This window comes from Salmo salar, chromosome ssa17 (assembly GCF_905237065.1).
Source record: "Salmo salar chromosome ssa17, Ssal_v3.1, whole genome shotgun sequence".
Classification (NCBI taxonomy): domain Eukaryota; kingdom Metazoa; phylum Chordata; class Actinopteri; order Salmoniformes; family Salmonidae; genus Salmo; species Salmo salar.
The window spans coordinates 66,329,822-66,348,280 of NC_059458.1; the positions used below are offsets into that span (position 1 = coordinate 66,329,822).

General features: G+C 44.4%; 1 protein-coding gene across 1 annotated transcript in view; it reads left to right on the top strand.

Moving 5' to 3' along the window:
- LOC106576444 (ankyrin repeat and sterile alpha motif domain-containing protein 1B) overlaps positions 1 to 18,459 on the top strand; it is a 309,496-nt gene that overhangs the window by 253,474 nt on the left and 37,563 nt on the right. The window contains 2 exon segments of the mRNA XM_045699996.1: positions 15,316 to 15,423; positions 16,349 to 16,549. Coding sequence (XP_045555952.1) covers positions 15,316 to 15,423; positions 16,349 to 16,549 — 309 coding nt within the window.

An 18,459-nucleotide genomic window follows, 5' to 3' on the forward strand; every position in this document is an offset into this window, starting at 1 on the left:
CACATCCATAGATACAGAACAAAAAGACTGAACGACTGGGTCACATCTATAGATACAGAACAAAAAGACTGAACGACTGGGTCACATCCATAGATACAGAACAAAAAGACTGAATGACTGGGTCACATCTATAGATACAGAACAAAAAGACTGAACGACTGGGTCACATCCATAGATACAGAACAAAAAGACTGAACGACTGGGTCACATCTATAGATACAGAACAAAAAGACTGAACTACTGGGTCACATCCATAGATACAGAACAAGAAGACTGAACGACTGGGTCACATCTATAGATACAGAACAAAAAGACTGAACGACTGGGTCACATCTATAGATACAGAACAAAAAGACTGAACTACTGGGTCACATCCATAGATACAGAACAAGAAGACTGAACGACTGGGTCACATCTATAGATACAGAACAAGAAGACTGAACGACTGGGTCACATCTATAGATACAGAACAAGAAGACTGAACGACTGGGTCGCGTCTCTGGCAACCGAACCGACAGAACGAATGACCAGCCGGCTTGGGTAGCAACCCTAGATTTGTGTCGGGACGATATCTTGTGGAAAGATGAAATAGTATGAACAAATGAATCAAAATAACGTTTTTTATGAAAATATGTCAATCGTTATTTGAATATGTTGGTAACCCGTTGTATAAAAGTGATAATGCCCAGGAAGCCGGTGTTTGGAGGGTATATTGGCACGGTTTGCCGGCCCTATACTTCGTCTTAGGCCTCACAACACTTGTGCCAATATATCCTCCGATCACCGACTTCGAATGGCATTATCCCTTAAACATAGTATCACATGAATGATACTTATAGTTAGGAATGGGATGACGCAAAGCCAAGCTAGATGGCTTAGGTTTCATGTGTTATGTACACACACACACTCACTATAGCATACACACACACCTGTTGTCAAGTCCCATCGCTGTGTGTGCATGTGTGTGTTTAATTCAAGTTTCAACATATGGGTCCTGTACCCAAACATTACGTAACTCTTTACAATGATGATCATATTCCAAAGGAGTCAAAGAACCTGAGGGAGGAGAGCTTCAGTCAGCTGTGTTCTGTTATCTCTGTTATCTCCATGTTATTCTATTCTAGGCTGTAGTGTGGTGTCGGATTATAATGGGTGACTTAGCTCATTGGAGAGTGGTAGAGAGATATGCAGGGATACACAGGAGCTCTGCGTTACTGGTATGCACTGACATATGCACACGCATTTAGGCACATATACACTCACTCACTCACCTACACCGACAGCCAGTGTGCATGAGCCCATCTCTGTATGGGCCCCGCATCTCCATAGTAACGAGGTGGAGAGAGGGAAAGAGCGAGCAGCGTAGAGCGGGGGTTTCAGGCAGAGATGTGGGAGAGACAGTCTCTCTGCCGCAGCTGAGGAGGAAGGAGGAGTGGCAGAACGGTGGAAAACCTCTGGAATCTGGAGAACGAGAGGGAAGGAGGGAGGGAGGGAGAGAGAAAGAGGGAGAGGGAGGGAAAGAGAGGAGGAAAAAGAAAGAGGAGAGTGAGAAGGGGGAGTGTACAGAGAGGAGATAGGAGACAAAGCGTGGAGAGAGAGAGGGAGAGAGAGAGGACACACTCCTCCTCTTCTCTGCTATTTACTGCTGGACTGGATTGTGACTCACAGCTAAAAGGAGCTACATGTATTAGTCCGTCTCTCTGAGAAGCAGAGGGGGAGCACACAGCTCTGGGGGAACACAGAGAAGAGCTGCTGGAATTGCGTGTTCCTCTCTCCAAGACCTTTCGTACAGAATACCCCCTTCGGAAGAAAGGTAAGTCTACGGGGAATAAGAAGGGGAAAGAATGATTAGATAGACAGAGAAGGGGAAGGAGTGAGGGGGGATGGAGATATACTGTACAGGGAAAGAGAGGAGACAGAAGGGGAGAGGAGTGAGGGGGGATGGAGATATACTGTACAGGGAAAGAGAGGAGACAGAAGGGGAAGGAGTGAGGGGGGGATGGAGATATACTGTACAGGGAAAGAGAGGAGACAGAAGGGGAAGGAGTGAGGGGGGATGGAGATATACTGTACAGGGAAAGAGAGGAGACAGAAGGGGAAGGAGTGAGGGGGGATGGAGATATACTGTACAGGGAAAGAGAGGAGACAGAAGGGGAAGGAGTGAGGGGGGATGGAGATATACTGTACAGGGAAAGAGAGGAGACAGAAGGGGAAGGAGTGAGGGGGATGGAGATATACTGTACAGGGAAAGAGAGGAGACAGAAGGGGAAGGAGTGAGGGGGGATGGAGATATACTGTACAGGGAAAGAGAGGAGACAGAAGGGGAAGGAGTGAGGGGGGATGGAGATATACTGTACAGGGAAAGAGAGGAGACAGAAGGGGAAGGAGTGAGGGGGGATGGAGATATACTGTACAGGGAAAGAGAGGAGACAGAAGGGGAAGGAGTGAGGGGGGATGGAGATATACTGTACAGGGAAAGAGAGGAGACAGAAGGGGAAGGAGTGAGGGGGATGGAGATATACTGTACAGGGAAAGAGAGGAGACAGAAGGGGAAGGAGTGAGGGGGGATGGAGATATACTGTACAGGGAAAGAGAGGAGACAGAAGGGGAAGGAGTGAGGGGGGATGGAGATATACTGTACAGGGAAAGAGAGGAGACAGAAGGGGAAGGAGTGAGGGGGGATGGAGATATACTGTACAGGGAAAGAGAGGAGACAGAAGGGGAGAGGAGCGTTATTAGTGGTGCTTCTCCATCGATTTTAATGTTTGGTGCTGCTGCCTCTTTCTCTGCGTTTTTTGTAGTATGGCTCTCTCTCTCTCTCTCTCTCGCTCTCTCTTCTCTAGAGGTTGTGTGTTCTATGGGGCGCAGTGGCCCGAGGGGATAGGAACATATGAAACGCTTCTGTGCCGTTCATTCAATCCTGCTGACTAGTGACTATTCCGTGTGTGTGTGTGAAATACCTGCCCGTATTTCTGTATTTGTTTTAATCTGTGTTTGTTTTGGAGATGTACTGTACACAGTTGCATAAAAGAGAGATCTGAGTCCTGCTGTCCTGGGCTGGGAATTGCTGTGGCTGTGCAGCGGTAGTGAAAGTAGTGTAGAAGTGTGTGTGTGTGTGTGTGTGTGTAGAGGGGTTCATAGAGTGCTTGAGTTTAGTGGGAACACACAGTCACTCACATACATACACTCACAACCATTTCGACATGAAGACACACATTTCTAGAAATATATAGTAGGCCAACACACACATCCCAGGGCAGGCTGGGTAACAGGCCCTGAGGGCTTGGTGTAGATGGACCTCTCAGATCTCCTGTTGGGACTTCAGCCCTGGTTCTGTCTCTGTCTGTTCATCACATTTAGAACAGATGTTAATGTACTTGCTCATCAACTTAGATGATTTCAATCTCTCTGTTCCTCTCCATAATTTTTTCGGTACTCCCACTCTCTAAGTTAGGACATGTACAGGTATGCTGTAAGAGAATTGCACACTAGGGCCTGGAGGGAATGGAATGCAGCCCAACTATTGCATTACATGGGGGTGGTAGGTGGTGTGTAGGTAGCTTACATGGGTAGGTTAGTATAGTGATGGTGGTTGACGGGGTTATTGCACAGCTGCTATTGGGGACTTTACCTTGGCTAACCCTAGATCTGTAACGCATTGTGACCAATCTCACCATATAGAGAGGAGCATAGGGGAGAGAGAGAGAGGTAAGAATGAGAGAGGGAGATGAAGGGAGAAAGAAAAGTGGCAGAGAGAGAGAGAAGAGAAAGGGTTGGGCTTGAGAAAGGAGGGTATTCGAGAGAGAGAAACGGAACAAATGAAATAGGGGGAGAGTGGGGTGAGAGAAGGAGGCAGGTTGCAGCAAGACAGCAGACATGTTTTCCACAACAGCTGTTGAGCAAACAGAGTGAAGGGGTAGAGGCAAATCCTACCACCTGCCCTTGTTTTACACTGACGCCAGGTGACCAATCATACTCAGCCATCATGCTGCTCACCCTGCCCCACCTGACCACCTGGCCAATCAAATCATCACCTCACATAGGGGTTGTGACACATACAATATTCCGCTTAATTGACGACCATAAATAATTTTACACTTCAGTCAACCTTAATGGATTTACCTACATTAGTCCTACTCATTCATTACTTCTCAAACCACAGCCTACTACCTATATAGTGCACTACTTTGACACCCTATTCCCTATAGGGCAATCATTTAGACCAGAGCCTGTTCTGATCAATAGTACTACACTATAGGAAGCAATAGGGTGTGTTTTGTGATAATCACGCCACCTCAGCCAACTGAACTGTGTCCCTCTGGCCAACCAAGTAGTATCACATGGTGACATTTTGAGCAACGTGTGTTTAAGGAATTTTCACGGTCCGTTGAAGCGTCATTGGTAGATCAAGGCTAGTGTGTGTATGCTTGTGTGTGTACGTGCGTGCATTTGTGTGTGTGTGTGTGTGTGTGTGTGTATACTTGCATGTGTCCATGTTTGCACTTGTTTGTATGTGTGTATAACAGATCCCTTTTGTCCTTTCCACTCCTCACACATGCTGCGTTTACCATTATATAATCACAGCAGAACCAAGAACTAACACATCCTCTGATGGGGAAGAACACAGGAAGAGAAATAGTGACAGCATTTCAACTGTGTTGTGATTGGTTCACTGAGACATATAGAGAAATAGTGACAGCATTTCAACTGTGTTGTGATTGGTTCACTGAGACATATAGAGAAATAGTAACAGCATTACAACTGTGTAGTGATTGGTTCACTGAGACATATAGAGAAATAGTGACAGCATTTCAACTGTGTTGTGATTGGTTCCCTGAGACCTATAGAGAAATAGTAACAGCATTAGAACTGTGTAGTGATTGGTTCACTGAGACATATAGAGAAATAGTGACAGCATTAGAACTGTGTAGTGATTGGTTCACTGAGACATATAGAGAAATAGTAACAGCATTAGAACTGTGTAGTGATTGGTTCACTGAGACATATAGAGAAATAGTGACAGCATTTCAACTGTGTTGTGATTGGTTCACTGAGACATATAGAGAAATAGTGACAGCATTTCTACTGTGTTGTGATTGGTTCACTGAGACATATAGAGAAATAGTGACAGCATTTCAACTGTGTTGTGATTGGATCACTGAGACATATAGAGAAATAGTGACAGCATTACAACTGTGCAGTGATTGGTTCACTGAGACATATAGAGAAATAGTGACAGCATTAGAACTGTGTAGTGATTGGTTCACTGAGACATATAGAGAAATAGTGACAGCATTTCAACTGTGCGGTGATTGGTTCACTGAGACCTATAGAGAAATAGTGACAGCATTTCAACTGTGTAGTGATTGGTTCACTGAGACCTATAGAGAAATAGTGACAGCATTAGAACTGTGTAGTGATTGGTTCACTGAGACATATAGAGAAATAGTGACAGCATTTCAACTGTGTTGTGATTGGTTCACTGAGACATATAGAGAAATAGTGACAGCATTAGAACTGTGTTGTGATTGGTTCACTGAGACATATAGAGAAATAGTGACAGCATTACAACTGTGCAGTGATTGGTTCACTGAGACATATAGAGAGTCTCCGTCCCAAATGGCAACCTATCCCCTATATTGAGCAAAAGAAGTGTACTACAAAGGGAATAGGGTGCCATTTGGGATACAGACAGACTCTTCTTGGCTGTGTGAAATCCTATTGGTTTCATCAGATGTAAACGATAACCCAGAAAAATATCACAGACTGCTTCCTCTCCTCCTTTCAGACCTGCGTCTTATTGGTTATTACATCTACTCAGCCTGCCCATGTATTCATGAGCTCACTTGTGTGTGTGTGTGTTTCCGCCTGCATTTGTCGTATTTTTCCTCCATTTGGCGCTATTTCTGTCTCTCAGACACAAACGGAACACAGACACACACTGAGCCAATGATCCCAGTCCCATTTAACACTATCTATTAATGGAGATGTATCCATGGCGAAGGGAGTTTAATAAAACTCCTATTGGCTCTTCAGGCTGCCGGTGAACAAAACAAGCTTCCCCATTGGTCCCCTGGAATAGACTATTTCCTGTGGATTGCCTCTGCATTGAATCCATATATTGTTGATTTTTAGATCTGTTCATTATTGTTGTACAACAAAGAGACGCTGAATCATTATAAACGTAGATCCTGAAAAACACATAGACTGTATAGACTGATGATCAGTTTCAGGACACAAAGCCCACCCATCTCAGCCATAGCAGTAGCTTTGTCTTTACTGTACAGTGGTTGCCAGGCAACCGGTGGTCTCTGGTTTCCCTCCAGTTGTCCGATGAGGAGGAGAGGCGCTGGTTAAAAATGGATCAGGAAGAGAGAGTGAGGGCAGAGGCTTGGTCTCCACGGTGATAGTGATGACCATTGGGACTGTGTCTGTCTGTATTTGTGTGTGTGTGTGTGTGTGTGTGTGTGTGTGTAGACTAGAGCCTGCATTGCAACAGTCTTGTAGCAATAGATATTCCTGCCAAATCAATTCCAATCAGAATAGACAACAGAAGGGCCTTTAGGAAGACCAGTAATTCCAACGAAGCCAACGACAGGGAGAGGGGGGAGAGGAAGAGGACTAACACACATTATTATACAGTAGACGTGACTTGTTGAAGGTACAGTAATAGAAACTTTGCCACAGGACGCAAACAGTGTATTCAACCTGCTCACACTACGCTGCATTGTTTAAAGCTACGGTCTGCAATTTGAAAAAACACAAACAGGGTCCCTGTACTTGTTTTGGTACACAGCTGAGGCCGAGTCACAGACTCTAGCTTTAAGTGAAGGCTAGGATCTCTGTGGTCTATGGAGACATTCTCTTCCTTGATACGTTTTTATTTATAAACACAAACCAACAGAAACAACACAACCACTCGATAAACACCACAACATGCCCACACCTGTCCATGTACACACATAAATACATTGTCTCAATGGGATTTGTATTTTGTTCTAAGGCCTTTCTCTTTGCCATAAGTCAATGCCTGCCTGCTCATGCAAACTTAACTAGGCTGTCATGGGCAATGCTAGCCTGGTTAAACTAGACTGAATGTTCCGAAACAACAGGGAGCGTAATGTTTAGTCCGGTTTGACCAGGCTAGGCCAATGCAGTCACAATCCCTTCCTGTCCCCTTCATTTTCATCTTACTACTGACACCAGACGATTTAGACCCACAGCTGATGGTGGAGATCAACATCACTGTGGGTTTTCAGTCAGTCTGTCTGCTTCCCAAATGGGACCCTATTCCTTAAATAGTGTACTATTTTTGACCAGGCCCATAGGGCTCTGGTCAAAAGTATTGCACTACATAGGGAATAGGGTGCCATTTAGGATTCAGTCTGTCTTAGATCCTTAGTGACAGTGACTGGAGTTCACCAGACATGCTTTGATCCAATGGAGCCAAGGCAATGTCCTTGAGCTCAACCAATCCAGAGTCCATGACAGAATTGACCTGGAAAGGATGAAAAGGTCTTGTCGACGGCTTGGTGTCGTGACTTGTAGAGTTGTCTGGGGAGTTCTGATTGGGTTATATTGACAGGCTGGAGGACGCACATACACTCACACAAAAACGTGTACACACACACGTGCGCGTGTACAAACACGGACACAAACCAATAGGGACATGGTCACGAAGTCTGAATGTGGTTGCGGTCGTTGGAGTGGAATAAGAGCTTTTAGGCCCTTTAGCCTCATTTTCAAACACAAAGTCAATGCTTTTGGTTGCTAGGTCCATCAGAGCAATCACACCAGGGGACCGCGCTCTCTCACCAGGCAATTAGTCTATCAGTTTGATAGATAGAAGGAGGGAGGGGTAGAATAAGAGAGAAGGGGGGAGGGATGGAAAGAGAGGTAGGTAGAAAGAGAGGGGACAGTAGGAGGAAGAGATGGAAAGAGATGTAGAAAGAGAGGGGACAATAGGAGGGAGAGGGGAAGAGGGAGGGAGGAAGGAGAGGGACGGAAAAAGAGGTAGGTTGAAAGAGAGAGGACAACAGGAAAGAGGGGAAGGGGAGGGAGAGAGGATAGGTAGACACGGTCAGAAAGAGAGCGAGGGACAGAAAGAGAGAAGGGAGGAAGAGAGAGAACTGCATACACAGTGGGAACTGGAGAAAAATATATAGAGGGACAGCAAGAGATGGATAAACGAGAAAGAGATTTGGTCTTGTTCTCTCATCATTAAAACTACAACGGTATTGTGAGCACCGACAGTGACTCGGCTAGTTTCTCCCTCCCTCCCGCCCTCCTTTTATCTGCTCAAATGAGCCGGCCTGTCAACCTAGCTCTCCCATTGGTCAGTGAAGGCATCCCTTTGTGACAGGATCCTAAATGAGGGAAAAGTCCTTGTTAAGGTCCAGTGATTAACCAGTGGTCAGTTGCAGCCAACCGTATCCTTGTTTGTCCACCAGTTCACAGTACATATCTGTTTGAGGCGTTGTTGTCGTAAAGCAAGGCTTCCGTTCTGAAACATGTTTCTTTTATTATGAAGTCCTTCAACAGTGTCTGAATATAGTCTTTTCCTTCCCCTTCATAGGACTGGGAGGGAGAGACAGTGAACTATTTTTCCAAACTGTCTCTGTAGTCACAATTCGCTGATGGTGTGTGTGTGGTGTCCTCTGGCATTGCAGTGGAGTTTAGAGGATTAGGGTCGTTACCGTATCTGTCCCGGTTAAGCCTGTAATCAGAGTTGTTCCCCTGGACTAACGGGAACGTTAACGGGATTACTCCATCGATCAGCGAAAACACACACACACACACACACACACACACACACACGTTGGCACTAACTCTCTTCAGAGCGAGCAGACCACACACTCTCACAGTGCGGACAGACAGACAGACAGAGATAGACATGAACACAGGCACAGACACACACACACACACACACACACACTAGACAACGACTAGAGGCTACGTCCCAAACCGTTTCATTTAAAGGAAGACTGTCAACACCACAAGGCAAGTTAACCAGCTTGATCCCTCCGGCAATGTCCCAGCAAAACACTGCAATCTGAAGAGACACCGAAAGAGAGAAAGAGAGAATAAAAGAGGGAGTGAGAGAGGAATAGAGCGAGCAAAAGAGAGAAAGAGTGATAGAGATGGGTTGTCACTTTGCCATCAGAGATAGACAGAAGAAGGGATGAGAGAGGTGGGGAGGAGGGAAGAGCGATAGAATGATATTGAGTGAGAGAGAGAAGAGAGACTGATATTTTGCTGTGTATTATGATTATTAAGTGTAATATAAATATTCCCCTTTGTATTTCTACTGTGTCTTGGCTTTGGCAATGTGACCTACTGGCTTATCATATCAGCAGAGCTTATTGAATTGGATTGAATGCAATTGAATATGGAGTTGGGGATGGAAGCAATAGAGGAAGAATGAAAGAAGGAGTATATTGAGCGTGTAGGGTAGGCTAGAGCTACTGTAGCAGTCACTCAGTCTCTATATGCAGACAATGAATTTCATTTAAATGCAAATGGGAGCATGGTGCAGTCAGGCACAGGTACAGAACACATACTGTACATACTGTAGAGAGAACACATACTGTAGAGAGAACACATACTGTAGAGAGAACACATACTGTAGAGAGAACACATACTGTAGAGAGAACACACTGTAGAGAGAACACATGCTGTACATACTGTAGAGAGAACACACACATACTGTAGAGAGAACACATGCTGTACATACTGTAGAGAGAACACACACATACTGTAGAGAGAACACATACTGTAGAGAGAACACATACTGTAGAGAGAACACACACATACTGTGGAGAGAACACATACTGTGCATACTGTAGAGAGAACACACATACTGTGGAGAGAACACATACTGTGCATACTGTAGAGAGAACACATACTGTACAGAACACATACTGTACATACTGTAGAGAGAACACATACTATACATACTGTAGAGAGAACACATACTGTACCTACTGTAGAGAGAACACACACATACTGTAGAGAGAACACATACTGTAGATACTGTAGAGAGAACACATACTGTAGAGAGAACACACATACTGTAGAGAGAACACATACTGTACATAGAACACATACTGTACATACTATAGAGAGAACACATACTGTAAAGAGAACACATACTGTACATACTGTAGAGCGAACAGATACTGTACATATTGTAGAGCGAACACATACTGTACATACTGTAGATAGAACACACACATACTGTAGAGAGAACACATACTGTAGAGAGAACACACATACTGTTGAGAGAACACAGACTGTACATACTGTAGAGAGAACACACACATACTGTGGAGAGAACACATACTGTAGAGAGAACACATACTGTACATACTGTAGAGAGAACACACACATACTGTGGAGGGAACACATACTGTGCATACTGTAGAGAGAACACATGCTGTACATACTGTAGAGAGAACACACACATACTGTGGAGAGAACACATACTGTAGAGAGAACACACACATACTGTGGAGCGAACACATACTGTGCATACTGTAGAGAGAACACATACTGTACATACTGTAGAGAGAACACATACTGTAGAGACAACACATACTGTAGATACTGTAGAGAGAACACATACTGTAGATACTGTAGAGAGAACACACACATACTGTAGATACTGTAGAGAGAACACACACATACTGTAGATACTGTAGAGAGAACACACACATATTGTAGAGAGAACACATACTGTACATAGTGTAGAGAGAACACATACTGTACATAGAACACATACTGTACATACTATAGAGAGAACACATACTGTAAAGAGAACACATACTGTACATACTATAGAGAGAACACACACATACTGTGGAGCGAACAGATAATGTACATACTGTAGAGAGAACACATACTGTAGATACTGTAGAGAGAGCACATACTGTACATACTGTAGAGAGAGCACATACTGTACATACTGTAGAGAGATCACACACATACTGTGGAGAGAACACATACTATAGAGAGAACACATACTGTAGAGAGAACACACATACTGTAGAGAACACATACTGTACATACTGTAGAGAGAACATACTGTACCTACTGTAGAGAGAACACACATGCTGTAGAGAGAACACATACTGTACACACTGTAGAGAGAACACATACTGTACACACTGTAGAGAGAACACATACTGTAGATACTGTAGAGAGAACACACACATGCTGTAGAGAGAACACATACTGTACATACTGTTGAGAGAACACATACTGTAGATACTGTAGAGAGAACACATTCTTAGACATACTGTAGAGAGAACACACACATACTGAAGAGAGAGCACATACTGTACATACAGTAGAGAGAACAGATACTGTACATACTGTAGAGAGAACACATACTGTAGATACTGTAGAGAGAACACACACATAGTGTACAGAGAACACATACTGTAGAGAAAACAAACACGTACTGTAGAGAAAACACACACGTACTGTAGAAAAAACACACACGTACTGTAGAGAAAACACACACGTACTGTAGAGAGAACACACACGTACTGTAGAGAAAACACACACGTACTGTAGAGAAAACACACACGTACTGTAGAGAGAACACACACGTACTGTAGAGAGAACACACACATACTGTAGAGAGAACACACATACTGTAGAGAGAACACACACGTACTGTAGAGAGAACACACACGTACTGTAGAGAACACACACGTACTGTAGAGAGAACACACACATACTGTAGAGAGAACACACACATACTGTAGAGAGAACACACACGTACTGTAGAGAGAATACACACGTACTGTAGAGAGAACACACACGTACTGTAGAGAGAACACACCTACTGTAGAGGGAACACACACCTACTGTAGAGGGAACACACACATACTGTAGAGGGAACACACACATACTGTAGAGAGAACACACCTACTGTAGAGGGAACACACACCTACTGTAGAGGGAACACACACCTACTGTAGAGGGAACACACACATACTGTAGAGGGAACACACACATACTGTAGAGAGAACACACCTACTGTAGAGGGAACACACACCTACTGTAGAGGGAACACACACATACTGTAGAGGGAACACACACATACTGTAGAGGGAACACACACATACTGTAGAGAGAACACATACATACTGTAGAGAGAACACACACGTACTGTAGAGAGAACACACACGTACTGTAGAGAGAACACACACATACTGTAGAGAGAACACACACATACTGTAGAGAGAACACACACGTACTGTAGAGAGAATACACACGTACTGTAGAGAGAACACACACGTACTGTAGAGAGAACACACCTACTGTAGAGGGAACACACACCTACTGTAGAGGGAACACACACATACTGTAGAGGGAACACACACATACTGTAGAGAGAACACACCTACTGTAGAGGGAACACACACCTACTGTAGAGGGAACACACACCTACTGTAGAGAGAACACACCTACTGTAGAGGGAACACACACCTACTGTAGAGGGAACACACACATACTGTAGAGGGAACACACACATACTGTAGAGAGAACACACCTACTGTAGAGGGAACACACACCTACTGTAGAGGGAACACACACATACTGTAGAGAGAACACACACATACTGTAGAGGGAACACACACATACTGTAGAGAGAACACATACATACTGTAGAGAGAACACACATACTGTAGAGAGAACACACACATACTGTAGAGAGAACACACACATACTGTAGAGAGAACACACACATACTGTAGAGAGAACACACACATACTGTAGAGAGAACACACACATACTGTAGAGGGAACACACACATACTGTAGAGAGAACACACATACTGTAGAGAAAACACACACGTACTGTAGAGGGAACACACACATACTGTAGAGAGAACACACACATACTGTAGAGAGAACACACACATACTGTAGAGAGAACACACACGTACTGTAGAGAGAACACACACGTACTGTAGAGAGAACACACACATACTGTAGAGAGAACACACACGTACTGTAGAGAGAACACACACATACTGTAGAGAGAACACACACGTACTGTAGAGAGAACACACACATACTGTAGAGAGAACACACACATACTGTAGAGAGAACACACACGTACTGTAGAGAAAACACACACATACTGTAGAGAGAACACACACGTACTGTAGAGAGAACACACACGTACTGTAGAGAGAACACACACATACTGTAGAGAGAACACACACGTACTGTAGAGAGAACACACACGTACTGTAGAGAGAACACACACGTACTGTAGAGAGAACACATACATACTGTAGAGAGAACACACACGTACTGTAGAGAGAACACATACGTACTGTAGAGAGAACACACACATACTGTAGAGAGAACACATACATACTGTAGAGAGAACACATACGTACTGTAGAAAGAACACACACATACTGTAGATAGAACACACACATACTGTTGGGGTAGAGAGAGAGCTAACAGTAACTGGTCAGGTTACATTTCAGTCCTCGTCCATTGAGTTAACATTTATGTACTCCCCCAGGATCTGAATAGCATATGTTTTGGTCAAACAAAGAACAAGATGTGTATGTGACGTGAGGAGAAAGAGGGAGAATGGAGCTGGCTAATAATTGGATCTGCTTACGTGTGTTTGTGTAACAGACAGAGAGAGAGAGCGATAGCCTCACAAAATATGCCAATGAAATCTCCAACCATCAAAACCCAGAATGACATATAAATGCACGTCTTTGATCATGGTAATTTTGCCGATTAGAATCATTTTTTTCTGGAAGAGAGAACCGTGTTAGATGATGATCAAGCCGTTCCCTTATTTTTTTAATTGCCTGAATGTTTAGAGCCTGTTTGTTTAGCCGAACACTCCTCTATTTAAAAAAGACCATTGATTATTTCATAGTGTGGCGTTAACATTTAAATATGGTGCTTTTCATATGGCCGGTGGCCATAATTAGAACATATAGGATCTATTCAATCAAAGCCGCAATCTGGGTTTCCTGTATAGGAAAATACATGTTCTTCTTGTTTCTGCATTGGGAAATTAATCATTTGAGTTTATTTAGAATTCTCTTTTGGTTGCTCTTAAGTGTGTGTGGTAACAGATGCGGGCCAGTAATTGATGAGTGAGGGCTGGAGAGGAAGGAATCAATAACGTGTGTGTGTGTGTGTGTGTGTGTGTGTGTGTGCGTGTGCGCGTGCGCGTGTGTGTGTGTTAGGTAATGGAGGTAGCGTAGGGAGAGTCATTAGACTCACGGCTAAGTCTCAGACTCACTATAATTACCAACTCTGTAGCTGGAACACACCACACACCTACATCCTCCCTCCTCTGTCCTCTTATCCACACACACATCCTTCATTGATGCACATCACACACACTTACATCCACTGCCTTTTGGGAGAAGAGCTTACTGCCAAGACAGTGTATGAGCCACACACCCACATCTAGGGTGTTGGAGCCAGTCTTTTGGCAGCCCTTTAAACCCCCTGCAGAATGTGCCAGGAAGGACAAACCAAACTAAAAAGTGTGTGTGTGTGTGTGTGTGTGTGTGTGTGTGTGTGTGTGTGTGTGTGTGTGTGTGTGTGTGTGTGTGTGTGTGTGTGTGTGTGTGTGTGTGTGTGTGTGTGTGTGTGTGTGTGTGTTTCACTGCAAACCTAATTACCTTGTAACGGTGGACCAGGCTGGTGCCTTTATGTGATAATAATTCTAGTAATGATGTTACATATGTTCTGCTCTGTGTTTTTACCATTATGACTCATTGTGCCTTCTTTGAAAGCCTGGTTATTTGAATATATTAATGTTTAATAGAAACACTCATATGTTTTGCTTATTACAACCAGAGAAGGCTGATGGGAGGAGCTATAGGAGGACGGGCTCATTGTAATGGCTGGAAGGGAATCAGTGGAACGGTATCAAACACATCAAATGTATAGAAACCACATGTTTGACCCCATTCAATTTATTCCATTCCAGCCATTATGATCAGCCTGTCCTCCTATAGCACCTTCCACCAGCCTCCTCTGATTACAACATCTGGTTTTACCCCAGGCAGTCACATATGATGTCACCATATCACCATTGTTATAAATGTGATGTTGTCAGTTTATTATCGTGGTCTTTGTATTATTCCAGAGTGCCTCTCTACCAATAGAGGTAGGATTTGAATCCAACACTCTCATAACTGGGTTTTACTTCAGTGGGGGCTTAGTTAATTCCATGTTAAATACATGTTGATACTTGTGTTCTAACAGTTGTGTTGATAGGTTGTTGACCTGCGTCTCTCTTCCTCCCTAGGTGTTGAAGGTCAGTCTGATAGGACACAGGAAGAGAATCCTGGCCTCGCTGGGAGACAGGCTTCACCAAGACCCACCACAGAAACCCCCACGGGCCATCTCCCTACGGGTCAGTGTGTGCAGTGTGTATGCAGTGCATGTGTACGTGTGTGCAGTGCATGTGTACGTGTGTGCAGTGTACGTACGTGTGTGTGTGTGTGTGTGCGTGCGTGCGTGCGTGTCTCCTCACTCTCTTCCCTCCCAGATGGTAGTAGTCCTAGAGACAGCAGACAGAGATTCAGTGAGCTTAGGGGAAATATCTCCACTGCTGTTGTTAGCCTTCACAAGTCTCCCGGCAGACACAAAATGGATGCCGCCAGGACCACAATAGCACCGCAGTTTCCCCTCTCCCTGCCGGTCCTGGATACTAATTACAAAATGCTGGATTCCATTCCCCAGTGTGTATGGGTCTAATGTTCAACTAACAAAGGCCCGGGAAATGCTTCACCTCCTGGGACTCAATTTGATCCGGCAGCCAGGATGTGGCTGCTCCTCTGCAGCCTCTCAAGGCCTCTCAAGGCCCAGACGCCTGCTTTCATTCCATTTAACAAATCGGTCCAGACAGAGGGGCTGGGCTGTGTCTCCACTGCAAATCTAGTCTGATGTGCACGTCCAGAGCCAGGCTAGCAAACAGAGAGGAGGCTGAAGGTTTATTCAGCATAGCATATTGCCACGATCCAAAAGCATACCGCTAGATACCACTTAGAAAGCATGCTCAACACAGCAGCTTCATTTTAAGAGGTATGCTAGTGAAAATAATGAGATAACAGGTAAGCAAGGCAATCACTATGTAGTGGAATCATTATACCATTATTGTCTCGCCCTAATTTGAGCCCCCCCTTGAGGCATGCCCACATTGGGAATAGCCAGTTCGCAGTCTTGACATTTGACCTCTCCTTTTCTAGATACAGCCTATCATGGAGCCTCAAAAGCATCACATGGCACACTTCACCACCATTTAATAACTCCTCCCTTCTGTCCATCCATCCTCCCAGGAGCCCGGTGGCTGCAACACCCCTCCCCAGATCCTTCCGGGCCAGGCTGCGTACACCACGGCGGGCGTCCCGGGGGGCTCGTTGGACGTGCAGCACCTCATCATGCAGGCGGACGCACGGCGCCGCCAGCGCTCCAACGACAACTACTTAGAGGAGATGCCTCGCTCCAAACTGGAGCGGCAGATGGCCCAAGTCAGCATGGTGAGAGGGAGAAAGGGAGGAAGAAGGAAGGAAGGGAAGAAAGGGAGAGGAATAGACAGCAGCCTCTCACAATTAATTTCCTGTGTGTCCCTATTTGACCTCTCTACCAAACTACGAAAGCTTGATGATTAATATAATATGACATATCATTCATCCTCTCAGATGGTTGGGGGGCAGAACGATGTTATAAATCATTTGTACACTGCAAATTGACCGCAAGAATCCCAAACAGATATAGTATTAGATAAAAATATAATCATTTCAAACCTTGATTATTTTGGGATAAGATCACATATGCCTCTATTTATACGTGGAAAGTACTGTACTTGGGAACAAATTAAAATCCCTTTGAGCTCATTTCTTTTATGTCCAACAACAATTATAAAAAAAATACATATATATATATACAGTCGTGGCCAAAAGTTTTGAGACTGACACAAATATTAATTTTCACAAAGTCTGCTGCCTCCGTGTCTTTAGATATTTTTGTCAGATGTTACTATGGAATACTGAAGTATAATTACAAGCATTGAAGCATTGAACATTAAGTTGATGCAATGAGTCAATATTTGCAGTGTTGAACATTCTTTTTCAAGACCTCTGCAATCCGCCCTGGCATGCTGTCAATTAACTTCTGGGCCACATCCTGACTGATGGCAGCCCATTCTTGCATAATCAATGCTTGGAGTTTGTCAGAATTGAGGATAGGACCACAAGTTCTCAATGGGATTAAGGTCTGGGGAGTTTCCTGGCCATGGACTCAAAATATCGATGTTTTGTTCCCTGAGCCACTTAGTTATCACTTTTGCCTTATGGCAAGGTGCTCCATCGTGCTGGAAAAGGCATTGTTCGTCACCAAACTGTTCCTGGATGGTTGGGAGAAGTTGCTCTCGGAGGATGTGTTGGTACCATTCTTTATTCATGGCTGTGTTCTTAGGCAAAATTGTGAGTGAGCCCACTCCCTTGGCTGAGAAGCAACCCCACACATGAATGGTCTCAGGATGCTTTACTGTTGGCATGACACAGGACTGATGGTAGCACTCACCTTGTCTTCTCCGGACAAGTTTTTCTCCGGATGCCCCAAACAATCGGAAAGGGGATTCATCAGAGAAAATAACTTTACCCCAGTCCTCAGCAGTCCAATCCCTGTACCGTTTGCAGAATATCAGTCTGTCCCTGATGTTTTTCCTGGAGAGAAGTGGCTTCTTTGCTGCCCTTCTTGACACCAGGCCATCCTCCAAAAGTCTTCGCCTCACTGTGCGTGCAGATCCACACAACATTTTGTTATGTTACAGCCTCATTCTAAAATGTATTAAATAACAATTTTTCCTCATCACTTTACACACAATACCCCATAATGACAAAGCGAAAACAGGTTTTTAGAAATGTTTGATAATTTATAAAAGTATTCAGACCCTTTGCTATGAGACTCGAAATTGAGCTCTGGTGCATCCTGTTTCCATTGATCATCCTTGAGATGTTTCTACAACTTGATTGGAGTCCACCTGTGGTAAATTAAGTTGATTGGACATGATTTGGAAAGGCACACATCTGTCTATATAAGGTCCCACAGTGCATGTCAGAGCAAAAACCAAGCCATGAGGTCGAAGGAATTGTCCGTAGAGCTCAGAGACAGGATTGTGTCACAGATCTGGGGAAGGGTAGCAAAAGAATTCTGCAGCATTGAAGATCCACAAGAACACAGTGGCCGCCATCATTCCTAAATGGAAAAAAGTTTGGAACCACCAAGACTCTTCCTAGAGCTGTCCGCCTGGCCAAACTGAGCAATCAGGAGAGAAGGGCCTTGGTCAGGGAGGTGACCAAGAACACGATGGTCACTCTGACTGAGCTCCAGAGTTCCTCTGTGAAGATGGGAGAACCTTCCAGAAGGACAACCATCTCTGTAGCAC